At 63.6% G+C, this 24476-nt stretch overlaps 4 protein-coding genes across 6 annotated transcripts in view; 1 reads left to right on the top strand and 3 right to left on the bottom strand.

The window, feature by feature from the left end:
* The first annotated feature begins 2808 nt into the window (after positions 1-2808).
* Positions 2809-11193, top strand: ECEL1 (endothelin converting enzyme like 1). Of its 2 annotated transcripts, none has more exons than XM_086468039.1 (17): positions 2809-3552; positions 5534-5602; positions 5766-5876; positions 6378-6470; positions 6722-6846; positions 7274-7496; positions 7649-7747; positions 7835-7909; positions 8401-8498; positions 8777-8835; positions 9001-9052; positions 9242-9309; positions 9424-9548; positions 9830-9895; positions 10127-10222; positions 10780-10856; positions 11094-11193. In XM_086468039.1, exons 1-17 carry the CDS (start codon positions 2809-2811, stop codon positions 11191-11193), a joined length of 2280 nt encoding a protein of 759 aa, XP_086324165.1. The 2 variants fall into 2 exon arrangements, with proteins under 2 accessions (XP_086324165.1, XP_086324164.1); XM_086468038.1 differs by having other exon boundaries at positions 8401-8504.
* A 931-nt stretch (positions 11194-12124) lies between these two features.
* LOC104355027 (intestinal-type alkaline phosphatase) lies at positions 12125-15351 on the bottom strand. Its single transcript, XM_086468600.1, has 11 exons — positions 15282-15351; positions 14607-14723; positions 14359-14474; positions 13971-14145; positions 13638-13810; positions 13414-13548; positions 13252-13324; positions 13028-13166; positions 12727-12932; positions 12474-12584; positions 12125-12387 (listed from the first exon to the last, which is right to left on the bottom strand). Exons 1-11 carry the CDS (start codon positions 15349-15351, stop codon positions 12125-12127), a joined length of 1578 nt encoding a protein of 525 aa, XP_086324726.1.
* An 814-nt stretch (positions 15352-16165) lies between these two features.
* Positions 16166-18820, bottom strand: LOC104340834 (intestinal-type alkaline phosphatase 1). Its single transcript, XM_086468599.1, has 11 exons — positions 18694-18820; positions 18389-18504; positions 18140-18314; positions 17857-18029; positions 17649-17783; positions 17500-17569; positions 17251-17383; positions 16950-17143; positions 16691-16807; positions 16283-16466; positions 16166-16190 (listed from the first exon to the last, which is right to left on the bottom strand). The coding sequence occupies exons 1-11, from the start codon at positions 18701-18703 to the stop codon at positions 16166-16168; spliced, it is 1332 nt and encodes a 443-aa protein (XP_086324725.1). The 5' UTR covers positions 18704-18820.
* A 2107-nt stretch (positions 18821-20927) lies between these two features.
* Positions 20928-24476, bottom strand: part of DIS3L2 (DIS3 like 3'-5' exoribonuclease 2) — a 195592-nt gene continuing 192043 nt past the window's right edge. For both annotated transcript variants that reach the window (XM_086467581.1, XM_086467582.1), the window contains exons 21-22: positions 24285-24386; positions 20928-21471 (exon numbers count right to left, since the gene is read on the bottom strand). In XM_086467581.1, the coding sequence (XP_086323707.1) occupies positions 21373-21471; positions 24285-24386 (201 nt within the window). In that variant the 3' untranslated portion in view covers positions 20928-21372. The remainder of the gene's footprint in view (positions 21472-24284; positions 24387-24476) is intronic.

Below are 24476 nucleotides of genomic sequence, written 5' to 3'. Positions count from 1 at the left end.
AGCGTCCCCATGCCACGTGTAGCACAGCACCCAGTATGTGCTGCCTGGGGCTCCCACCCAAGCACCCAGGAAGACCCAGAGGCCCCTTGGAACACCCAGGGCTGTCCAGGCATGGGGGGCGAGGGTGGCAGGGCACCCCCGAGCATGGCAGGCAGGACGGCAGTGCAGGGCTGGGGTACGCGGCCGCTGCAGGGGGCTGCCGCGGGCAGTGGGAATTGCTGGGCTATAAATCTCCTTGCTGGGCCCCCCCGTGGCAGAGCGGCTCACGATATTTATGTTGGGGATTTATCTGCAATGCAGTTTAATATTCCTGGACCTTCGCGTGTGTAAGAGTGTGTGTGTGTGTGTGTGTGTGTGTGTGAGAGAGAGAGTGCATGGCCCCCTCCCCATGTCACCCTGTGCCAGCCCCGTGCCCACCCTCTCACCCGGAGCCTCCCGGGCTCTGTCTCCTGCCCACCCACAGCCCTTTCCCCTTGCACCCAGCCTGGTAGGACGAGACGGGCCTCCCAGGGTGCTCGGACACCGCGGCGGGGTGGGGGGGTGGGTGCTGAGCTGCCGGGATGCTCCTGGCACAGGCCACCGGCGGTGCCCACCCGTGCCCTTCCTGGGTGCCGGCTTACCGGGGGGTGGCAGCAGGGTCCCCGGACGGGGGATGCCAGACAGAGTGGCACTGCCAGTCCTGTGCCAGCCCCCCAGGGTAGGGGGGCCCGGGGACCCCCCTGCCCTTCCTCCCCGCCGGCAGGGATGAGGTAAGGCTGGCGGGTGGCACAGGGCTGCTCCATTTGCATAATAATCTCGTTAATGGATCCTGGCCTGCGGGAGAGCCGGGCTGGAGACACCACCCCCTCCCCGCCCCGCCGCCTCCCTCCGGCCCCGCCGCTCCGCCAGCCGCGGCGCGGGGCGCGGGGAGCGGAGCGGAGTGCGGGGAGCGCAGCCGGACGGGCAGCGCCGGGCCGGGCGGCCAGCAGCCCCGAGCAGCCTGCTGACACCCCCCGAGCAAGCCAGTGAGCACCTCCGAGCATCCCGGACAGCATCCCCGCGCACCCCGGAGAGCATCACCGAGCATCCCGGGCAGCATCCCCGAGCACCCCGGACAGCATCCCCGAGCACCCCGGGCAGCATCCCTCAAGTGTCTCGGTGAGCAAGCGGTGACCGACCCCCGAGCACCCGCGGACATCCCGGGCAGCATCCCGGGGAACATTCCCTGAGCATCTCCCGAGTACCTCGGTGAGCACTCCCCGAGCAGCCCGGGCAGTACTCCCCGAGCCTGCCGGCGAGCACCCCGCCAGCATCCCCCGAATATCCCCGGCATCATCCCGGGGAGCACCTCCCGATCATCCCTCGACCAACCCTCGAGCATCCCCTGAGCACCACAGGCATCATCCCGGCGAGCACCTCCCGAGTATCTCCCGAGCATCCCGGCAAGGACCTCCCGAGCACCCTGGGCAGCAACCTTCGAGCATCCCGGGCAGCATCCCCCGTGGGCAGGGTCCCCCGGGCACCCCCGAGCATCCTGGGCAGCAGCCCGAGTAGCACGCCCCAAGCGCCCCGGGCAGCCCCCCTGCGCCGTGCCGTGCCCGCTGCCGGCCCCGCAAACTTTCCGGCGGCGGCAGCTCCCCGGCACGGGCATCGCCGGGCTGCGGCGCCGGGGCACTACTTTACCCAAGTTGCGGAGGGAGCGGGGGCTGCAGGGCTTGGGTGACCCCCACCGCGGGCATACCGGCCACCTCCTGAGCGGCTCTTTGTCCCCAGCTTGTCCTCCTTCACCTGCAAATCCGGATGCCATTCTGAACCGAGCAAGGCTTGGGGTCCCCACCTGAAGCCCCCCACCCAACCCGTCTGTGTCCCCACCCTCCTTCCCCCATGAGCAGACCCTTTCTTCCCCAGCATGGCACCCCTGCCAGACACCCCTGCCCCTCGGGCATCAGCCAGCAGAGAGGGGTTGGGTGGATGGTGGTGGTGGTGAGGGGAATGCTGTGAGACATCCATGGGGTCCAGGGCTCCCCCCGAGACTGGAATTAACTTCGCGCACGCATCACGCGCCACACCACAATTGGGCACAACGCAATGCAACACGGTGCACCACGACCCAACCCCACAGAATGCAACGCCACGCCATGCGCCACGGCGCAACGCGATGCAACCCCATGCAGGGCCACACCACCCAACCCAACCCACAACACCCCAGCCCAATGCTTTCCCCTGCAGATCTCCCCAAAGCCCCTCTTCCCCAAGCTGCTCACCCCTCTCTGTAACCCCCCTCTAGAGGGACTGGCAGCTCTGTGCTCCCCGTCCCCAGGCTGGGAAGGACTCTCACGGCGTGGTGTGAGGATGGGCTCGCTAGACCACCCCAGATATCCACCTGGTGTGTGTGCTCTCGCTGGTGCGTTGGGTGGGTGTGTGGGGGTGGAGGGGGAGTGGGGGGAGGGATGGAGCTGTGCCAGGGGCTGAAATTCCCCCAGGACCCTGCCCTGCCACCAGAGGGGCTGACAGAGGGGACAGCCATGGGGTAGAGCTGCCACCGAGCTCCCAGTGCTAGGGCCAGTCCCAGTGTCACCAGTGGGCACACAGGCAAGGACAGCGACGCAGGCTGCGACGACAGCAGGAAGCAACACCCCCCCCTTGCTCCTCCCCAAACCCCCTTCAACCACCTCCTCTGCCTTTTCCAGGAGCTTCCTGACTCACCCGGGCACCCTCCACCACCTCCCCACAGCCAGCACATCTCCAGCATGAACCGTGGGGTGCCCGAGCCTGCCCCCCACCTGCCCTGAGTCCCCCGCACCACGCTGCCTGCAAGGAGCCCCAGCCATGGAGAAGACCTACTCCTTGACGGCCCACTATGATGAGTTTCAGGAAGTGAAGTACGTGAGCAAGTACCAGAGCGGCACCTTGCCCAACGGCTTCGCCCTCCAGCTGGGCACCGGGGCCAAGAAACGCCGCGGGGGGCTGCCACGCTGGAGCCGCCGGGAGGTCTGCCTGCTCTCGGGGCTGGTGTTCGCCGCGGGGCTCTGCGTCATCTTGACGTGCATGTTGGTCCTCAAGTACCTGGCGGCTGAAGGGGACAGCTACTGCCTGGAGGGGTGCCAGGAGAAGAAGGCCTTCCTGCGGGCATCCCGCTTCCTCAGCGCCAACATGGATGCCACCATTGACCCCTGCCAGGACTTCTACTCCTTCGCCTGCGGTGGCTGGCTCCGGCGACACGGCATTCCCGAGGACAAGCTGGTGTACGGCACCATCGGGGCCATCGCTGAGCAGAACGAAGCCAAGCTGCGGGCGCTGCTGAGCCGCCCTGTGCGGCGCCGAGCTCCTGCCTCGGCCGAGAGGAAGGTCAAGGAGTTTTTCCGCTCATGCCTGGACCGGGCTGAGATTGACCGGCTGGGCCCACGGCCCATGCTGGAGGTCATTGGGGAGTGTGGCGGCTGGGACGCTCCCCCTGGCCGCGGGGACCTCAATGAGCTGCTCTACAAGACACAGGGGGTCTACAGCGCTGCCGTGCTCTTCTCCCTCACCGTCAGCCTGGACGAGAGGAACACCTCGCGCTACGTCATCCGGGTGAGGGCACCCTGTCCGTGGGGCTTTTCCCCCTGCCCCAACCACTCATCTGTGTTGGTGACATTCACACCCCCACCCCCCCCCCACCCCCCCCCCCCCCCCCACCCCCCCCTCAGTGACACTGTCCTGGTCACGGTGGCACCAGGTGCCTGCCTGCTGTGTGGGTTTGGCTGCAGCAGATGGCTGAGCTGGGGTCAGCTCCTGTCCATGGGGACCCCCCCATCTCCCCGTCATGGGACCCTGGTGTCAGGATGTCCTGGGGTGAAGGTGGCACCCCCAGGATGAGGGGAGGATGTGGGCAGGGGGACACGGACAGAGAACCATACAGAGTGAGGTAGTGCTCCCACCTGGGTGCGGGGGACAGCCTGGCAGGGCGCCAGGGTCTCCAGAGTGCCCGTGGCCAAGCCCCTCACCCTGGCATCCTGGCTGCCACCTGCACACGGGGGACAAACCCTAGGAGGTGACAGGGGGATGCCTGCTGGCCCCACAGCACCAGGCCAGGGTGCCAGGGCAGTTGTCCATGGCTTTGTTAGCCTTCCCCACCCCTGTGGCACCACTGGGGCATGGGTGGCCTTTGTCTGGGTGGCCAAGCCTCAAGCTCCCTTGGTGGGTGCGGCTGGGGGGGGAGTGTGTAGAAATGTCATGGTAGGGATGCCATGGTGGGCACAGTGAGGAGTATGGGGGGCATGGTGATGGCACAGCAGTGGGGGCACAGCAATGGCACGGTGGGGACACCATGGTGAGCACGGGGGGAACATGGGGGTGGACTCAGTAGGGAGGTGGTGGGCATGGTGGAGTGTGTGGGCATGGTGGTGGGCATGGAGGGGACGAGGTGGGGGGGGATGGCGGGAGCACTGAGGTGACACAGTGGTCGGGGACGAGCCGCCCCGTCCCTTGTGAGGTGGTGGGGCTGCGGGGAGGGTGGGTGTAGGGGGGGTGTGTGAGGGTGAGCGGCCAGGGAGGAGGCTGTGTGTACACTAGAGGGAGCGTGTGTCACAGGGAAAGGGCGGCGGGGCTGAGCGGGAGGGTGCAGGTGTTGGGGGGACATGGGTGTGACAGCCAGGGCTTGGTTTAGGGCGAGGGGGGTGTGTGTGTGTCAGGGTGTGATTGGGGGCGGGGGTGAGAGCGGGTGTGCAGTGTGAGGGTGACAGGGGGTCTGTGAGGATGCTGGGGGGGGTGTGTGTGGGGTGAGGGCTGTAGGTGTGGCAATGCCTTTGTGGGATAGCAGTGGGCGGTGGGGGGGGTGGGGATGATGGGTGAAGGGGTGGAGAAAAGCCGGGGGTGCCTGTGGGTGTGCGGGGCTGTGGGCATAGAGGGGGGGTGGGGGCTGTTGGAGTGGGACACGGGGTGAGCCAGAGAGAAGAGAGGAGGGTGTGTGTATGCATGGAGAGGGGGTTAAACCAGATGGTGCATGCGTAGGGGGGCTGTGGGGGTGAGCATGCACAGGTGAGGGGTGAGTTAGAGATGTGTGTGCATACAGACATGTGCAAGCATGTTCAGGTGTGTTAGAGGCTGTGCCTGTGGCTTCAGGTTAGCGGCGGGGGGGGTGTGTGTGGATGGGTGGAGGTGTGTATGTGTGAAGGGTGGGGGCGTCCATGCAGCGTGGCTCATCCACGGGGGCAGGCTGTGGAGCAGGGCCAGCCGTGGGGCAGGGATGGGGCGGAGTGTGGTGCCAGCACAGGGCAGGCTATGGGGCAGTCTGTGTGCCAGGCACGAGTCAGGCCATGGAGTAGTGGCCTGCCCTCTGCCCAGTTCTCCCAGCCCGTTGCATGCTGCCCGCTGCAGCTTCAGCAGCCTCTAGCAGGAGGGAAACTGAGGCACAGGACCTGCCCATGCCTGGGACTAACCCACCATGCTGCCACTCACGGCTCGCGGGGCACCAGGGGCACCCTGCAATACAGGGGAAGGTAAGGGGTGCCTTGCCCAGCACAGCCCCCCCCAACTCCCTCTGCTCACCTGCTGCCCCTGTCTCTCCCCCCAGATTGACCAGGATGGGCTGACTCTGCCTGAACGGACCCTCTACCTGGGGCAGGACGAGGAGAGTGAGAAGGTGAGAGAGGGGACACACCAATGCCATAGGGACACACCAGGAGAGGGATCAGCACCCAGCATGGGGTGGCGGACAGAGGGCACCCCACCGCCAGCAGCGCCAGGGGCTGGGGTGCCCACAGGGCAGTGCAAGGGGGCACTCAGCATCCCTTCCCTCGGCACAGATCCTGGCCGCGTACCGGGTGTTCATGGAGCGTCTGCTCACCCTCCTGGGGGCCGAGCACGTGGAGCAGAAGGCCCAGGAGATCCTGCAGCTGGAGCAGCACCTTGCCAATGTGAGAGGGATGCCTGACCTGGGCTTTGGGGTCCCCCTGCCCAGCCCTTGGGCACCTCAGTCATAGATCTTTGGGGACCTTCATGTCTGGCCCTTGGGGATCCCAGCCCCTTGAGGACACCGTGGCAGATCCTCAAGGATCACAGTCCCAACACCTTGAGAACCCTCCCTCCCAGGCCTAGAGGTAACCACTCCAGCCCTTGGGGACCCCCCATGTCCAGTCCTTGTGAACCCACTCCAGGCTCTTGAGGACTCCATGCCCAGCTCTTGGGGACCCCAGTCTCGGCCCTGGGGGACACCCGTGCCCAACCCTCAGGTACTCCAGCTCCTTGGGAATCCCATGACCAGCCCTCAAGGCTCCACTGGCAGCAGAGGGTTCCCAGGGCAGGGAGCCGGGAGGGATGTGGGTCAGTAGCCCCTCTTGCCCTGGAGCTGTACCCTATCCCTGTGCCACCCCCAAGGTGGGCAGTGGGACAGTGACAGCCATGCCCACCCCGTGCAGATCACGGTGTCCGAGTATGACGACGTGCGGAGGGACGTCAGCAGCATGTACCATAAAGTGACCCTGGGTGAGCTGCAGCGCATCACCCCCACGGTGAGTACCCTCGGAGCCCAGCCTGCCACCCCACGTCCCCCATCTGCCCTGTGCCCCACACTTCTCCCTGTCCCCCTGCTCCATGTCCTCACTGCCCCCCCCCGATAAATCTACTTGAGGGTGATGAATCCACCCTGCACTTTTCTGGGTGGGAAGGGGTGGTGGGAGGCTGGAAAGCCTGGAGTGGGTTCCCTCCAGGGTGGCATGGAGGGGAGTCCCTGTGCCCCTCTAACAGTGCCCTGCCCTGGCAGCTCAAGTGGAAGCGCTTGCTGGACCGTATCTTCCACGACAACTTCTCAGAGGAGGAGGAGGTGGTGCTGCTGGCCACCGACTACATGCACAAGGTGTCCGACCTCATCCGTGTGACACCCAGCAGGTGAGGGGGGCTGGCACCCCCTGTGTCCCTGGCACCTTCCCCAGCCTGGCAGCAGGTTGGCAATGGGGGTGGGCACAGGGTAGCTGTGGCTGGTCCACACCCCCTCCCAGTCACATCCATACTGGGGAGGCCAGGCTGGGCATGGGGACCCTGGGAAAGCTCTTTGGAGAAGGCGCTGTCATGAGCCCCACAGCCCCCCGGACATGCCTGGCCACTCGCTGAGCCCTCCTGTGCTAGAGGTCACCAGACTCATCACACAGGGTGCCAGCCTGTCCCTGTGCTCCCCCAGGCCCTGGCCACTTCTGGCCTGCCTGGTTCCTGAGCAGAGGTGTCCCCACCCTGGCACACGCTCCCCACCCTCCCCGTGTGCCTAGGGACATGCCCAGTGGGGGGGGGGGGGGGGGCTGATCTTTCCCCCCGTCACCAGGATCCTTCACAACTACATGCTGTGGCGAATCGTGGTGGTACTGAGTGAGCACCTCTCCACCCCCTTCCGTGATGCCATCCATGAGCTCTCCAAGGAGATGGAGGGCAACGAGAAGCAGCTCGAGCCAGGCAAGATCTGCCTAAGCCAGGCTAACAAGCATTTTGGCATGGCCCTGGGTGCCCTCTTCGTCGAGGAGCATTTCTCCTCTGCCAGCAAAGCCAAGGTAGATGATGATGTTTGTGGGCATGAAACCACCACGTCCCTCCTGTCACCTTGCCGTGGTGCCTACCACCACCCAGCACCCCAATGAGGCCTGTCTGGTGGGGTGATGGGTGGTGAGGACACCATGTCAGCACCTGTGGTGACCCACCATAGGTGCAGCAGCTGGTCGAGGACATCAAATACATCCTGGACCAGCGCCTGGATGAGCTGGACTGGATGGATGAAGAGACACGGAGAGCAGCCAGGGCCAAGGTAGCAGCCCCCAGTGTGGACCCCTCCCCTTGCCCCCACCACGGCCCAAGGGCACGTGTCTGACCCCACCACTCGCTTTGCCTGCAGCTCCGGTACATGATGGTGATGATTGGGTACCCTGATTTCCTGATGAAGCCAGAGGCCATCGACAAGGAGTATGAGGCAAGGGTGGCCCGGGGCCATGTGGGGTTGTGGGCATGTGGAGGGGGAAGGTGGTCCCCACGTCTGCCTCAGGGTATGCAGAGACCAGGACGGGGAGATGCCACCCCAAAACAAGGCACCTCCTGGTAGCTCATGGTGCCCATCAATTGCATGGCCACAGCCACACGGGCAGTACTGTACTGTCCCTGGGGGCTGGGATGATGTCTCCTTCCCCACATCGCACCACCCAGAGCTCAGCTCCATCCTCAGTAAGGGCTGGGGGCGACAGCATGGCCCAGGGACCCCATGGAGGTGATGGAGATGCAGCTGTCCACGTGGGCACATAGCATGGGACATGAGGACACACGTGCTACATCCAGCCCACAGCCACAACCCCACACCCTCTAATCCCAAGGCTCACAGGGGTGGGAAGACACCCCAGCACAGCTCCCCACACTGTTGGGGTTGGCATTTGGGTCTGGAATCCCCCTGATGTGGCCATGCCCCCCCAGTTCGAGGTGGATGAGAAGACCTACTTCAAGAACATCCTCAACAGCATCGCCTTCAGTATCAGGCTCTCGGTGAAGAAGATCCGGCAGGAGGTGGACAAGTCCGCGTGGGTATCCCCTTGCCCTGGGGATGGGGGTGGGGGTGGGGGGTGGGGGGTGGGGGTGGAGAGGGCCATGGGGGCACAGCACGGCCCCACCAATGTTGCCTGTCCCCACCAACACCCACTGCCCCCGTGCCTGGTTGCCCCTCACAGGGTGTAGGCAGGAGGGCACAGGGCAAGCCAGGAATGCCCCCCTGTCCCCCCAGCTGTGCAAAGGTGTGGCATTTCTGTGCCCCCCTGGTGCCCCCGCAGCCTGGCACCTCTGTCTGTCTTTGTAGGTGGCTGCTGCCTCCCCAGGCACTGAACGCCTACTACCTGCCCAACAAGAACCAGATGGGTGAGGCATTGCCCAGCCCCCCGGGCTCAGCCCCCCAAGTTGGGGGGTTTGGGGAGGTCCTGGGGTGGGGGGTATGGAGCAGGGTCCCCTGGTGCCGGGTGATGCTGTAGGTGGGTACAGGGCAGGGTGCCCCCCGCCAACTGCAATGCTCTCCTGTGTCCCCAGTGTTCCCTGCTGGCATCCTGCAGCCCACCCTCTACGACCCTGAGTTCCCGCAGTGAGTGTGGGGCTGGGGGTCCCAGGGCAGGGGCTGGGGCTGGGGACAGGGACATGGATTGGGTTGCCAGGGTGGGGGCATGGGTGGAGGGTGCCAGAGGAGGGTATGGGGGTGCCAGGTCCTGGGGTCACTGCCATCCCTGCCAGCACCGTGCCCTCCACCCTCTCACTTCTGCTCCCCTCCCACCAGGTCACTGAACTATGGTGGGATCGGCACCATCATCGGGCACGAGCTGACCCACGGCTACGATGACTGGGGTGAGTGACTCCCCCCCCACCTCATGCCAGGACGGGACGTGGGTGGGCTGGGGGCAGCCAGGCAGGATGCCTGGGTCCCTTGGGACTACCAGTGGTGGCGGTTGCCTCTTCAAGGGGGACAGTACGACCGGCACGGGAACCTGGTGCACTGGTGGACGGAACGGTCGTACAGCAAGTTCCTGAAGAAGGCGCAGTGTATCGTCAACCTCTACGACAACTTCACCGTCTACAACCAGAGGGTGAGACCCCCTCTTGCCCGCCAGGCAATGCCCAGGCACACGCTGCCCCGTGAGGGAAGCCCTGCTGCTCCATTCCTGGGACTGGGAGTCTCCAGGAGAGCATGGCTCTGCCCTGCCTAGCTCTGAGACCTGACAAGTCATCACACCTCAGCTGAGAAATTCCTCCGGGCACTGGGTGGCAGCACCTGGGGCACAGCCTCAGTGCCAGTGTGGGGATGGGGAGATGCCTGGCTGCTGGGAGGGCATCTCTTCTCACCCCATCGTCTCTCCTCTCTCGGCAGGTGAATGGCAAACACACGCTGGGAGAGAACATCGCTGACATGGGGGGGCTCAAACTCGCCTACTATGTAAGTGTCCTCCCACCCCTGGGGTGTCATGTCTGTGGCAGGGCCATGGGGTGACTGCTGATGACATCCCCACCAGGTGGGCAGGAGACACTCCCCAGCCCCACCTTGCTGCCTGCAGCAGGTAGTGGGGCATGATCCTGCTTGCTAGTTGCTGGAGGGTTCAGGGCGGGGGGATTGGGGCAGGTTTGCGGGGGCGCCCAGGCCATGCTGAGGGCACCCCTTGTTCTCCAGGCCTACCAGAAGTGGGTGCGGGAACATGGCCCCGAGCATCCCCTGCACCACCTGAAATACACACACGACCAGCTCTTCTTCATCGCCTTTGCCCAGGTGAGACCCTGCCCTCCCACACATGGCATGTACTGGGCCAGGGGGTCATCCTGTGTGGGGCTGGTAGCCCCGAGGGATGGGGCAAGGGCCCTGGGGGACCTGGTGCCCATGGCCAGAGGCCGGGTTCAGCTGCATTAGCAGATCTTGGGCTCAGGGTACGGGGGGGCTCAGCCCTGCAAAGAGCACCCTGCACTGCCCCACTGCTCCTGGGGACCCTACAATAACAAACACATGTCCCCTCCCCATCACCTCCAGAGACCCCACAGTAACAAATGCACATGACACCAAACCTTTGGGAGCCCCTGCAGCCAGGCAGCTCACAACCCCACGCGACCCTACATTAACAGACATGCTTTTGTGTGCTCCCAACACATCTACACCAAATATCCCAGGAGACCCTACAATAACAAGCACAACCAGGGCATCACTGCCCTAGTCCCCCAGCAGCCAGAAGGGCCATCGTGCCCTTGTGGGTGCCAGGACCCACAGGCTCAGGTGGGTGCCAGAACCTGGGGTGCCCCATCTGGGTCACCCATGGGAACTGTTCTCCCCTGCAGAACTGGTGCATCAAGCGGCGATCCCAGTCCATCTACCTGCAGGTGCTGACAGACAAGCACGCCCCGGAGCACTACAGGTACCGGCTGGCCTCAAAATGGGGGGGCAGGGGGCACAGCAAGTGCCAGCCTTCCCCACGTCTAGTGGTGCTGTGCAAAGTGGGGTGGGTACCAGAAGGCTCTGGGTGGGCACTGCTGGGGCAGGGGATGGGGTGCTGCTGGGGTGAGTGGGTGCCCTGAGTGGAGCGCGTGGTAGCGGGGGGGCGGGGGGGCGGGAAGGAGGTGCCAAGCTCTGAGTTGCCCCCCTCTCCTGACAGGGTCCTGGGCAGCGTCTCACAGTTCGAGGAGTTCGGACGTGTTTTCCACTGCCCCAAGAACTCGCCCATGAACCCGGCGCACAAGTGCTCGGTGTGGTGAGGCTGATCCCCACCCTGGCAGGCTGGCAGCCCCCGGTCCCCATCCCTTCCCTTTGTGCCACCCTGTGCCCGCTCCTCACCTCTGCCCGCCTCCCCCTTCTGCTCTCCAGGCAAAGGGGGCAACCCTGCATGACACAGGGGATCACTCCCCCAAAGACAGGCTCCTGCCGGAGGGGTGGAGGCAGCGGGGAGACACTTGGGGTGGCCATCAGCTCCTGCCCAGAGGCAGCTGCCTCCTGTCCATCCCCTTCCTATCCCCTGCCCTGCACACTGGGGGTGCCCTGAGTCCCCTTAGAGGAACGAGGGCATGCCTAGGCACCCATGTACCCCCTCTTCTGCCCACCCATCCCAAACCCTTCATCCAGCCCTACCACACCCAGCCCAGCACCGGTCGAGGCAGGGAGAGTGAACCAGAGACACCAAAAGCCTCCCCCTGCCTGGTGTCCTCCCTGGCATCCCCCATGCCAGCCCCATCCTGTCCCCACGTCAGCCCTGCCAGCGGGTGGGCACGGCCGGCAGAGCTCGGGGCTGGGCGATGTCAGCCGGCCCCGGGAGCGCAGGGACACAGACGCCCGCTGTATTTTTCGCTGCTGTTTCTGGTCAATAAAGAACTGGATATGCCGGGCGGGTGCAAGGCGCCGTGGCCAGGGGATGGGCAGCACCTCCAGCCCTGCCTGCACGGCACGGGCACCCACACACTGCTAACAAACACGCCTGTCCCACCAGCGTCACACCCCACATTTACCAAACACCGAGTACCCCGTGTGGATGGCATAGCGCCCCCCCCATGCCCAGGATTTGGTGCCCCATTGCCACATCCAGACCAAGGATGCTCCAAAAAGCCACCATCCACCTGCAGGTGCTGCAACTGTGGGGAGGGAGGGATGGACACGGGTCCAGCAATGCCCTCCGGGTGCCCCGGTGCTGTGGGATCAGTGGAAGAGGGGCAGGAGGAGGGTGGGCAGGAGCAGGGCCAGGGGGGTGGCGCGGGTACTGGGGGCAGAGTCCCGCTGGCGGCAGGTGGTGTAGGGCTCGAGGCAGGCGGCGTAGGCCATGACGTGGGCCACGTAGGTCTGCTCCTGCACCCCGTGGAAGAGGTGGGCCATGGGGCCCTTGGCCAGAATGGCCACATCCTCACCGCCGTGGGTCTCCGAGCTGAGGGGCACGGCTGCCTGCTGCTTGTAGTCGTACTGCTCTGGGGAGGGGGGAGAAGGGGGTGAGGGGAGCAGCAGTGGCCCCCATCCCCGTCCCACCACCCAGCCATGGTCCCTGTGCCCTCACCTGCTGTGTTATCATCCACGTCAGTCCGGCTGGTGCCTGGGTAGCCCGGCCCATTCCCGTAGAGGATGGACGTGTAGTTCTTCTTGTCAGTGGCTCTGCTGGAGGCCAGACCTCGGGAGGGGGCGATGGAGGGGGGGGGGCATCAGCCAAGAAACTCCTGTATCACCCCTCCAGCCACAGCCAGTGTGCCCCAGAGCTGGCAGCGCCCAGCACAGGGCTGTGCCCCACTCTCAGCGGCTGGGCAGAGCCCTACCGAAGATGGAGGAGCCACGCAGGGTGTAGCCACCGAAGGAGAAGACGTGCGAGTGGTCAGCAGTGATGACGGTGAGGGTCTGTGCCTCGTCTGTCAGGGCGCCTGCCCTCTCGACAGCTCGGTCAAACTCCACCGCCTCCGTCAGTGCCTTATGGGCTGCACCGTCGTGGTGGCCATGGTCGATCCTGCCACCTGCAGATGGATGCCTGCGGTGGGCTGGGGACCGATGGCAGCACCCCCAACCCTTACCCCCACCCTGTGGGATCCCCCTCCCGCCTGCCCCAGGGACACTGGCCCTGACTTATCTTCCACAAAGAGGTAGAAGCCGTTGGGGTTCCTGCTCAGGATGGTGATGGCCACCTCCATCATCTCAGTGAGCGACGGGTCCAGGGTGGTGTTACGCACTAGGTTGTACTTCATGTCCCCAGGTTCAAAGAGACCTGGGAGGGGACATGTTTGGGACAGCCTCAGTGTCTGCATGTGTCCCAGTGGCTGTCGGGTCCTGGCACACGGGACATTTGTTACCCATCAAATAATCCACGCGGGGGTCGGCGGCAGCCGCCAGCATCTCTGTCCTGTTCCAGACGTAGCGGGCACCCTGCAGGCAAATCCCACAGGGGGCTGGCGTGTGGCTGGCCCCGTGCCCGGGGGTGGTGGCCAGAGGACCGTCTCTGCTGCATCACCCACCGGCCGTGCCTCCAGCCACATGTTGATGAGGTTATTCCCGTCCTCACGTATCCCGTTCTCTGTGTTGTAGGTGGGGTACTCAGGGTCTGGCGTCCCCACGGGGGTCATGTATTTTCGACCGCCCCCCAGAATCACCTGGAGGGGACAAGGTGGGTGTAGTGTTAGTGGGGGTGCCTGGGGGGGTCTGACCCTGCTTCCCCGCCCCCCCACGCACAGTCACTCACGTTGATGTCGACGTTGTGGACCAGCTGCCAGGCGATGTCCTTGCAGCCCTGGCTGCGGGCGTCGGTGGGCATGCTGGCATCCGCGTACCAGTTGCGGTTCACCACGTGGGCGTAGGTGCCCGAGGGCGATGCGTGCTGCACCCGCGTCGTCGTCACGATGCCCACCGCCTTCCCTGCCACCCCCCGCCCCCACCCCCCAATCAGGCCTCACAAAGGGTGACACGGAGTCCTCCACCATCAAGCCTCGGGATGCTTGCGGAGGGGCAGCCCCTGCTGTGACACCCCTTGTCCCCGCGGGGTCCCCCCAGCCCTGTGCCCCCCCCCTGCCGTTACCGGCTTTGCGGGCTCGCTCCAGCACCGAGACCACCTCGTTGCCTGCCGTGGTGTTGCACTGCGAGTGGCGGGCGGCCGCGCTCAGCCCCACGGTCTGGTAGTTGCCCTTCACCCCGCAGAGGTAGGCTGTGGCTGTCCCCGCGCTGTCAGGGACCTGCCGGTCTACGTTGTACGTCTGCCGAGGACATGTGTCGGGCTCAGGGCAGTGGTTGGCTGGCAGAGGCACCCAGCGGGGTGCCCCCACTCCCCAGCACCCCTTGCCACACTCATTTGCTCACTCAAGGACAAGTGTGGGACGCAGGGACCCTATGGGCCCCATACGAGCACCCCTGGGGTGCTTCAGGCCCATGAACGTCACCCTGGTCCCATGCCCAGCGTGGGGATTTACCTTGGAGAGAGCCACGTAGGGGAAAGCATCCAGGGCAAGGGGGGTCTCAGGGCCCAGCTTCCCCTGCTCCTGCCCCCTTAGGATGCGGGTGGCCGTGATGGTGGGGATCCCAAATCCTGGGCGAGGAGGGAGGGTCCTGGTCACCCTCTGGACCAGATGCCCTCCCCACATCCTGCCCCATGGGTCACTGGCCATGCTAGCCTGCCTGCTGGGGGTGCCATCCTCCACCCCCCATCCATGGGACTCACCATCCCCGAGGAAGAGGATGAGGTTTTTGGCTTGGCTTATCCTGGGCTGGATGTTGAAGGAGGCCTTGATGGCTGCAGCTGCCTGCTTGTTCCAGAAGGATGGATTCTCCTCCTCCGCTGGGACAGGGCAGCACGCATCAGTCCCAGCTCACCACCACCCGCATCCCTGGTGCACCCACATCCCTTGGGTACCTGCATCTGAGGGGTACTTGTTCCCTGGGCATCCCCATGCTGGGGCCTCCTCTAACATGCACCAAGTGGGGTTAGGGTGCTCTTTGGGGGCGGGGGACACCAAGCAGGCTTGCACCCACTGCCTAGCCCAGGGATCCTGGGGCAGGGAAGGAAGGCGGTCAGCAAAAATGGACATGTTGGGGAGTTATCTGGCAGGTGGGATGGGGCCAAATCCATGGTGGGGCGTGGGTGAAGGTTACAGGCACTTCCCCAAAACTCCCACAGCCCAGAAACAAGCAGGAACCTGACCTCACAGGGGAAAAATGCCTCAAGGACCCCAGAAAAGCAGGTGTAACCCGCATTAACCCTTACAGAGTTGGACAGCCCCTGGTCCCCTCCCCAAACCCTCCCTGTGGCCAGCCAGGCTGATGCCCTGCTGGGTGTCCCACTTCCCTGGGCACCCACTTCAGCCAGCCAGGCACCCATCCCCATCCTTGTCCCCACCTGGGATGATAGCAGTGCTGAGCCCTACCCAGAGGCCCAGGCAGAGGGCGAGGGGTGCCAGGAGCTGCATGGTGAGATCCGGTAGCCCAATGCTGCTGGCAATGTCTGAAACTCTAGCAGATATAGGGAAGGACTTTGGACCAGGATCAATCCTTGTGGGGTGCGTGAAGGGGTTTGTCATGTCTCTGATAGCCTGATGTCCTGCTGGGAATCTGGCACAAAGGCCATGGGGTTGGGCTTCTGGCACCTCCTTGGTACACAACCTTATTGTTGCTGGGAGATGGAGAGACTTGGGGCACAAACAGATGCAGGGGGCAAGAGAATGGGCAGTGCCTGGCAGGCACTACAGTGCTGCAGTGCCAGGCGAGGGGGGGGATGCCCTGGTCTGGGGTGTCACAGGCAGCGCTGAGCATCACACCTGGGGCAACGTGGGTATCGGGACCACCCTGGGGTCACTTGTGCACCGAGCAGCCCTGCTCTCTGCCCAGCACTTGCTTGAGCAATAAATCCATGGATGTGGACTAAAACTCTGCTCCTTGCTCAGCCCTTGACGTGAAGGTACCTACCCTTGTGTACTCCGCCCCAGCCTGGCAAAGCTGGGGGGCACATGGCCTCCCCTCACCCTTATTTCATCACTCCCTTCACCCCAATGCCTCCAGTGCTGGTCCCAGAAGCCACGAGCACGTGGGGAAACTGAGGCACAGGGCAGCACCTTAGGAGGTGACCACCACGGCAAACTCTCCCATGGCCGATGGAGACAAACAACCTATGTTTTATTGCACCCCTTGATCCTGGCCACAGTGGGGACTCAGCTGCCAAGGTCATCGATGGGGCAGCTGGGGGTGGCTTGGGGAAGGGTCGGGCAGCCCGGGTTGAAGTGGGGCTCAGCTGGGGACTCTCAGCCCCCCACTAAGTGGGCAGACACACAGAGGGCCAGGAGGGCAACCAGGGGCTGTGGGGAGCACTGGGTGCCATGGGAGGCCCTGCGGGCTGCCCTGCACCCGGGCTCAGCGGCGTAGGGCTCGAGGCAGGCGGCGTAGGCCATGGCGTGGGCGATATAATGCTGCTCCTGCACCCCGTGGAAAAGGTGGGCCATGGGGCCCTGGGCCAGCACCACCACATCCTCCCCGCTGTGGGTCTCCGTCTCCAGGGGCACAGCTGCCTGCTGCCTGTAGTCCTTGTCCTCTGCAGGGGGGGGTGGGAGAAATGGGGCTGGGGGCAGCGGGCTCCCCTACCCGTTGCAGGGATGGGGGGCAGCTCCCATCACCCTGGCGTAAGGGTGATTCCTGCCCAAGTGACTCCTGAGCCACACAGTGGCACCAGAACCCCATGAGGCCCCCAAGACCATGTTCATGGGATGCTGCCCCCAGCCACCCTGCGCCCCCACCCCATCTCCAGCAGACCCGTACCTGCAGCGGGGAGGCTGGCGGCCGGGCGGCCCCCGTCGTGGATGCTGTAGCCAGGACCATTACCATAGAGGATGCTGGTGTAGGCTCGCTTGTCCTTGGCTTTCTTGGGGGCCAGCCCTGGCACAGGGAAAGACATTGTCACCCCCTGTCCCAGCTGCGTACCTCTCCCCAGCTCCCTGCCTTGGCCAGCTCAGCCTCAGGTGGGAGCAAAGGGGGGAGGTGGGAACAGGGATGCTTGTCGCCCCTCCTCGAGACCTACCAAAGATGGAGGTGCCACGCAGAGTGTTTCCCCCAAAGGTGAAGACGTGGGAGTGATCAGCCGTCACGACGGTCAAGGTGTCGGAGGGTGAGGTGAGCTCGCCTGCCCGCGCCACCGCCCGGTCCAGCATGACAGCCTCCATCAGCGCCTGCTTGGCCCGGCCGCTGTGGTGGCCGTGGTCAATCCTGCCACCTGCACGGGGAACACAGCCTCACCCTCTCCCTGGTCCCCTGAGATGCCCACCTGCTCCCAGCGTCCGCATCCCACCCCAGCCCCACTGCCCGCCTGGGGCTACTCATCTTCCACGAAGAGGAAGAAGCCGTTGGGGTTCCTGCGCAGGATGCGAACGGCCTTTTCTGTCATCTCCACGATGGAGGGGTCGGTGGAGGTGTTGCGGTTCAGCTCGTACTTCATGTCCTTGGGCTCAAAGAGGCCTGAAGGAGCAAGGTGTGTGTGGGGGGTCCCCTGCCAGTTCTGCTTCATACCAGCACCCCCAGAGCGGGGAGGAGGAGAAAGCCATTGCTGGTGATGTAGAGAGAGATGGTCTTACCCATCAGGTGGCTCACGGAGTCATCCTCAACCGCATCCAGGCCATTCTTGTCCCAGACATAGCGGGCGCCCTGCCAGTGAGAACAGAGCCAATGCCGACGCCACACGTCCCCTACCCGGTGCCATGTCCCCTCCGCCTTGGCACAGTACCTGCTTGGCACTCAGCCATTCAGCGATCAAGTCGAGACCATCCTTCCTGACGCCGTTCTGAGCCGGGTCCTTTGGGTACTCGGGGTCCGAGGTCCGCTTGGGGGTCATGTACATCCGCCCGCCGCCCAGGATCACCTGCCTGGGAGCTCAGCAGACCCTCCCAACATTCCCGGTGTCCCCTCCCTCCCACGCCTGCTCCCCAGCTCACGTTGATGTCCGTGTTGTGTACCAGCTGGTAGGCAATGTCCTTGCAGCCATCCCGCAGGGCCTCCTTGGGCATGTTGGCGTCGGCGTACCAGCTCCGGCTGGCCGAGTGGGCATAGGCTGCCCCGGGGGACGCGTGCTGCACGCGTGTGGTCGTCACGATGCCCACTGACTTGCCTGCGGCATGGCCAAGGGTTTACAGGGAGCCCGCCCAGCCCTGCACGGCACGGGATGGGCCACGCCGTGCCACGCCACGCTCTCTGACAGGGTTGCCCACAGCCCCGTACCCGCCAGCTTGGCCCGGTGCAGGATGGAGTCCACCTCATTGCCAAAGGCAGTGCGGCATTTGCCGTAGACAGCCTCTCCGCTCAACCCCAGTGTCTTGGCGTTAGACTTCACCCCACAGAGGTAGGCTGTGCCCGTGCCAGCGCTATCGGGCACCTGCCGGTCGATGGTGTAGGTCTGGAAGCAAGCAAGGGCCAGTGAGTTTTCAGGCAGGGGCAGCAGGGCCACCCCCCGGCGCTGCCCCAACTCACCTTGGCCAGGGCCACATGGGGAAAGGTCTCCATGGCCAAGATGCTCTCCTCGCCCGAGCCGCCGGCCAGCTGCCCCTTGTAGATCCGAGCTGCCGACATGGTGGGCAGCCCCATGCCTGTGGGCACGGCAGAGCCACGGCGTGGAAGGGGCTGGGACCAGGGACAGTCCTGCCCTCCCCAGGCATTGCCCGGGGCTGGCTGGGGAGGAGGGGACCTGCACCAGCCCCATCTTCTCGTCAGCCACGTCCCCTGACTCCTGTGGAGCCATGGAGCCGTGGGGCCTGGCCAGAACCCAGGGGACTCACCGTCACCCATGAAGAGGATGATGTTTTTGGCCCGCTGTGCTGCTGGCTGCAACTCCAGGGCTGACTCCAGCCTCTTCCTGGCCCCTTTGTTCCAGTAGCCCGGGGTCTTCTCAGCGTCTGAAGGCAAGAGCAGAGCTGGGGGTGTGTGGGGGCTCTGGTCACTCCGAGGGTCCCCAGAGGCAACCCCCCGGGGACCAGGGTGGGCATCTCCATCCAAGGTGAACTCAGCTGCTCTGAGGCCCCTCCATGGGGGCCTTGGAGGGGCCAGGAGCCCTTTGGGGATCAGCCTGATCTTTGGCAACCCCAGCATCGCCCAAAGCCTACCTGCTGAGGGGGAAACTGAGGCACAGTTTGGCAGGGAAGTTCCTTGTGTGTCTTGGCAGAGGGGATGAGGTGCCCAAGCATCAGCCCCCCCATGGCAAGTGTGCCATGTCTGGGCAACTGTGCCCAGCTGTGGCTATCAAGCCGCTTGATCCAAAGCCACTGCCAGGGGGTAAGGGGGCAGTGGGGCTGGGGGGGACAGGGGCAAGCCCTGCTTTGGTGGGGCCTGAGACAAACCCATTCAAAGGCTGGGGTCTCAAACCACTGTGAGGTGGCCAGGAGGGTTTGCCTTTGCTGGTGTCCCATGGCGAGGTGACAGGGTCCCCAGAGACCTCCAGGGAAGTGGCATCAGCCCTAGTCCCCCCCCGCACCAAGGGTTTCTACCCACCCTGTCCCCCATGTCCCCTGTCACCTGAGGCTGCAGCAGCGAGCTGGGCGAGGAGGCAGAGGAGAAGGCAGGTTCCAGGGGACAGTGGCCGCCACATGCTGCCCACCCTGGCTCCCTCCCAGAATGTTGCCTGCATCCAGGGCAGGGGGACAGCCCTTTATGGCCCTTCCCTGTCCCGCCGGAGGGCAGAGCCCCGCCAAGGGTGAGACGGAGGGCTGATAACATTCAGGGACTATCTCCCTGCCCTATCCAGGGCCCTCCCAGCGCCCCCAGCACCCCCGCCCTCCCCACCCCCGGGGCCATCCCTGCCCCCCAGCAGCGAGGCAGGACCTCCAGCCCCCACGGGGCGGCAGGGAGGGTGCAGGGCAAAGTGCTGTTTTTGCAGACAGGCTGAGCTGGGCCGGGCTGGATCAGCCTTGTTTCCCCTGAGACAAACACAAGGACGGGGATATGGGGCTGAGCAGTAGGGGGAGGACATCTTGCCTTTGGTGTCAGTGTCCTCAGGTCCCCTCTCCCAGGGGACACAGTCACACATTGCCTGCCAGGCCCTGGGGCAGCTTGTGCCAACACTGCCACACAGTGAGGTACCTGCTGTGGGCAGGGAACAGCCCTGTGTCACCAGCACCTGGGCGCAGAGCAGGAGACCCAGGGAGGAACAGGCTGCTCCTACCTGCTCCCGTGTCCAAAGGTGATGTCCACGTGTGGTTGCACCAGGCCATCTGGAAGGATGGCACCAGCAGCACAACCCTTGGGGACTGCAGGTGACCCTGATGGCTTTCACAGCTCGCCAGCTCCTGTGTGTACCCCTGACCCCTCCCAGGGCCTGATCCACCATCCTGAGCCCTGGTTTGGCCAGCTCCTGGCTCCTGCAAAGGGCAGACGTGTCCGTGCCAGGGCCACATCTGTCACCACTAATGAGGCACAGTGAAGCAGGGCCCTCTCCCTGCCTGGCATGATGGATCCATTCCTTCTTGCCAGACATCAATCCCTCCACCAGCCGCCACTCGTGGCTGCCCATCTCTGCCAGGGTGATGAAGCAGAGGCAGCTGGAGCAGCCTCTGCCCCTGGAGACAACCTGCACGGTTCGGGTGGGGGACATGGGGGCAGGCAGCAGGCAGAGGTGTCTGGAGACTGCAGAGCGGCTGGTCAGTCCATGAGGGGCTGGACGCCCTCTTGAGCGGCAGGGAGAAGCAAGGACATGGTGCTGCGGGGTCCCTGGGTGGGGTTAGGCCGGAGGCCAGGGTGTGAGGGGCTGGAGCAGACACCCGGTGACGCCCAGTGAAGGCTCAGACTGAGGGATCAGCCGCTGGAATGAGAGCTGGGAGCACACATCCACCTAATCCCCCGCACTCTCTGGCCGAGCACATCCTGGGGCTGGGGGAGGCGGCGAGGCCGCTTGGATTTCACAACACCCGCGAAGCAGCAGCAGGGAAGGGCATGGGGCTGCCTGGGAGATGAGTTATTGCCGGGATTCCCATCCAGGGGAATGCAGAGGAGACAAAATAAAACCTGCGCGAGGCCCCCATGCAGCTGCTGACCCAGCTTTTATTACATGACACACGACCCTGCAAGAAACCCTCCTGCACGGCCCCACGGCCATGTCCCACCACATCCCACCTGGGACGGCGAAGCCAGCCCCTCTTCACTCCCAGGGGCACATGTCTCCACTCAGCCCTCACCACGGGCACCCGAGGTGGCTGGGGATGGACACCGCTACCTTAAAAAAAAAAACCCAGAAAGCATCAAGCTAAAAATATCCAGGAGTAGAAATGCTTTGCCTGGGGCAGGCTCAAGCCCTGAGCCCTGCTCCCAGCCAGAGTTAAAATCCAAACCAGAAATAAAACGGCATCCGTTTTAAAACTCAAAACCCCAAACTCCTTGTGGGTTCCCTCCATCCCCAGCGGGTGCTGGTGTGGGAACTGGGAGCTGAGCAAGTGTCGGCAGCGGGGAGCACACGCAGCCCGGGGTGCTCACTTCTCTGAGCTCGGTCTCTTGAGCAGGGCGCTGTACTTCAATGGGGCGCCGTCTGACGTCAGCACGACCTCCACCAGCGTGAAAATGGTGATCACCTTCAGCGAGGGAGAGAAAGAGAGAAGAGGGTTTTTCAGGTGGCTCGGCATCACACCGGGATTTGCTTAGAGCTGCACTGGCTTTTGCTGCCTCCGCTGTGGCACCCATCGGGAGCTGGGGAACGGGGCAGGACGGCTTCAGATCGCTCTGCTGGGGTCCCGGGTGCTCCTGGGGCTGGGCACAGCATCTTCAAGGGCAACATCACCGGGTTGCAAAGCCAGCCAGGGAACCTAAACCAACCTAAATGAGCCTCCAAAAACATCCTCACTCCAGCCTGGTCAGGCCCCCATCTTGTTCTCTGCACAGTCCAGGAAGGAGCGTGGGTGATTGTGCCCTCAGCTTTGGGTCTCAAGCTCCCCTAAAGCCTGCCTGTGTCTCGCTTCTTCAGAGAGTGCACATCACCCCCTAATGAACCCACTTGGCCGAGCGCCAGTGGTGAGCAGCGGTGAGAAGGGTTTTCCACGTGACGCCGAGCATTTTATCAGCATCTTGCAAGGAAGGCACAATCCCCCCGTGCCCCCACAGCAAGAGGAGACCCAGGAAAGGAGCACAAATGGATGAGAGAGATGCAAGGGAATAAAGACCCCAGAAAATCCATCCCTCCTGTTCAGGAACACGCCGCTGCCTGCTGCCAGCTCCCTGTCCTCTGATTCCATCTCTTTGTGCAATTATGCAGATTAGAAGTGCAAAGGATCGATCAGGCCTATCCATGAGGCATGGTTAACCGGTTAACCGGCTGGCTGGGACACCGGGATGGGGCTGCCCCAGGGCCATGGCCAGGTATTTGGGGACTTTGCTTGCCGAAGCCTGTCCCCAAGCCCCGTGCTGCGGCAGGGCTCGATGGGGCCATCTGCTCAGGGCTGGCCCGCAGGAGGAGCGGGCACAGAGCCACCAGCGTAACCTTGTCAAACCCTTCCCAGCTCATCTAGCGCCGTCCGCTCCAGATTAATCATTCAGAGCAGGGAAATCTCATTGAGACTCAAACATATCAAAGTGGCCAGCGAGGAGCGAACCGCAGGGAAATCCTTTTGCAGACGGCTGCCCAGATAGCTGCTGGCTACCTAGCACCACCAGCCTCCTGCCCACCCCAGCTGGTAGAAGCACAGGGAGGGAGGTGGCCATGGCACAGCCCCCCCACGTCTGGGGGAGTCAAATGGGGATTATCAGGGCTCTGCCTTGCAACCCTGCCTCATCCCTTTGCTGAACCTCCAGGGAACAGCATGATTTCACATAAAATTCCTCCAGTCTTAGGTCCACTTCGTACTCAAGCCCTGAGTAATGCCCACTGAGGTCTGGCCATCTCCTGGAGGTCCAGAAGAGATGAGGGCAACACCTTCCCTCCATGGCAAGGCCAGCCAGCCCAGACCCCTGCACAGCTTCCCGCAAACAGCCTTCACTGGCATTCCTGCTGCCTGGCCAGGCTGAGCCAAATCGGGAAGCAGAAGCAGAAGTAAGAGCCGGGCAGGGAGCTGGGGGTGCTCGGGTGACATCTCCTGTGGTTCATCACGGCTCCTGGGTATCTGGGTCACCCTGGGGCTGGAGATTTATCAACTTGGGGATCTGCTGGCTTGGAGGACAGCTCAAAGCCTGCTCCCAGGGGAGAGCTCCAGTGTTTTCTTTGAAGGTGTGGAGGGTTCGTGGAGGAGTTTCCTCTACTGCCAAGTGTTTGCTTAGCCAAAATGGGCCCTGCTCATGCTGGGGCGTCGTTTTTCATGAGGGTCCCTGCTAGGGTGTAAGTGATACCCGCTTCTGTAGGAAAGGAGGAACCAAACCCACTTCGGGCCACATCCAGGGGGCTTCTCTGAGCCAAGCTGAGAAAGGAAAGCTCAGCTTCAAAGGCAGGGGGGCCTGCAGAAATGCCTGCAAGGAGCCAGGAGCTCGGCCAGCTCTGACTGCAACCTCTCTCCTGGGAAGGAAAGGACGCCCCAGGACATGCATCATACCAGCTGGGAGGGTCAGCCCGGCCTTGTATCAGGGGTCCTTATCATCCAGCCCTAGGTGGACAAGGATGGATTGTGCTGGGCTTGGTTGGAAATGGGGTTCAAGCGCAGAGCCCCTGGAGCAGGGCAGGGAGAGGCTGGGATTCAGCCCTCCCCTCCCCACCCGGGCAGCAGGCAGGGATCACAGCAGTCAACACAGCTGTGATTTTACAGCGACGCCAGACAAAAGTTGGCAAAGAAGCACCACTTAATCAAGCCAGACAAACGCAATCGCTCCCTTTGATTGAGTTACCAAGTTAATAGATGACAGGGACACAAGAAAGAGATTTCTAGATGCTGTTAAACCATTTGACGCTGCATCTCAGGAAGTCTGACTTAAAAAATTCCTCCTAATTGGGTCTCAACCCTGTCACAGGGACAGAAACCTAAAGGAAGGGTCGTGCCATTGAGGGGGCAAGGAACGCCAGGATCGGGGAAAGGGTCTAGACAGGCACTGCCTTAGGCCTGATCTTACTTAACATCTTAATTGATGATCTGGAAGAAGGAAGTAAACAGCATGTTAATTCAATTCCTGGAGGAAACTAAATTGGGACACAGGGCACACAGCAGGCAGGGCAGAGTCTGAAGGCCACGGAGGGGTCAGATGCGGGGGCAGCGATGGGATGGAGCGGAGCTGGATAGCAGAGGAGGCTGAGGCTGAGGTCAGGCTTGCTGGGGAGGGGATACAGAGGGACAGCAGGACCTGACAGCCTGCCAGGCAGTCCTGCCTCCCGGACCTGTCCCTGCAGAGATCACGGGATCCACATGTTGCACACAAGCCTTCACACCAGCCCCATGGTGTTGTGAGCCCATCCCTCACTATGGGGTCTTACCTGGGGCACAGATTCCTGCTCCAGCTTCTCTGGCTCCCACATGAGCGTGAGCTCTGGCTTCCTTCCCACCTTCTGGAAGTGGAAGCCCAGCAAGGGCAGCGCCTGCAGGCAGGGAGAACATTGGGAACAGCCTGTGGCCCTGACAACATCCCCCCTCTCAGCTCTCCCACTCCACTTTGCCTGCGGATGTGG

This window comes from Leptosomus discolor, chromosome 7 (assembly GCF_034619465.1).
Source record: "Leptosomus discolor isolate bLepDis1 chromosome 7, bLepDis1.hap2, whole genome shotgun sequence".
Taxonomy (NCBI): Eukaryota; Metazoa; Chordata; class Aves; order Leptosomiformes; family Leptosomidae; genus Leptosomus; species Leptosomus discolor.
Note: the sequence above shows the minus strand (reverse complement) of the source record. Positions and strands in the feature narration are given on the sequence as shown.

Excerpts from the sequence above, each read along its gene's own strand:
- LOC104340834 (XM_086468599.1), bottom strand. Across the intron at positions 18,030-18,139 it reads GCACCGGGCCAAGCTGGCGG|GCAAGTCAGTGGGCATCGTG; the intron begins GTACGGGGCTGT and ends GCCATGCCGCAG. Across the intron at positions 17,144-17,250 it reads GGCTTCTTCCTCTTCGTGGA|AGGTGGCAGGATTGACCACG; the intron begins AGATGAGTAGCC and ends TGTTCCCCGTGC.
- LOC104355027 (XM_086468600.1), bottom strand. The coding sequence starts at position 15,351 with ATGCAGCTCCTGGCACCCCTCGCCCTCTGCCTGGGCCTCTGGGTAGGG. Across the intron at positions 13,167-13,251 it reads CCGCGTGGATTATTTGATGG|GTCTCTTTGAACCTGGGGAC; the intron begins GTAACAAATGTC and ends GTCCCCTCCCAG. Across the intron at positions 12,933-13,027 it reads TACCTCTTTGTGGAAGATAA|GCATCCATCTGCAGGTGGCA; the intron begins GTCAGGGCCAGT and ends AGCCCACCGCAG.
- ECEL1 (XM_086468038.1), top strand. The coding sequence starts at position 2,809 with ATGGAGAAGACCTACTCCTTGACGGCCCACTATGATGAGTTTCAGGAA. Across the intron at positions 7,748-7,834 it reads GGAGAGCAGCCAGGGCCAAG|CTCCGGTACATGATGGTGAT; the intron begins GTAGCAGCCCCC and ends CTTTGCCTGCAG. Across the intron at positions 9,310-9,423 it reads CCACGGCTACGATGACTGGG|GGGGACAGTACGACCGGCAC; the intron begins GTGAGTGACTCC and ends TGCCTCTTCAAG.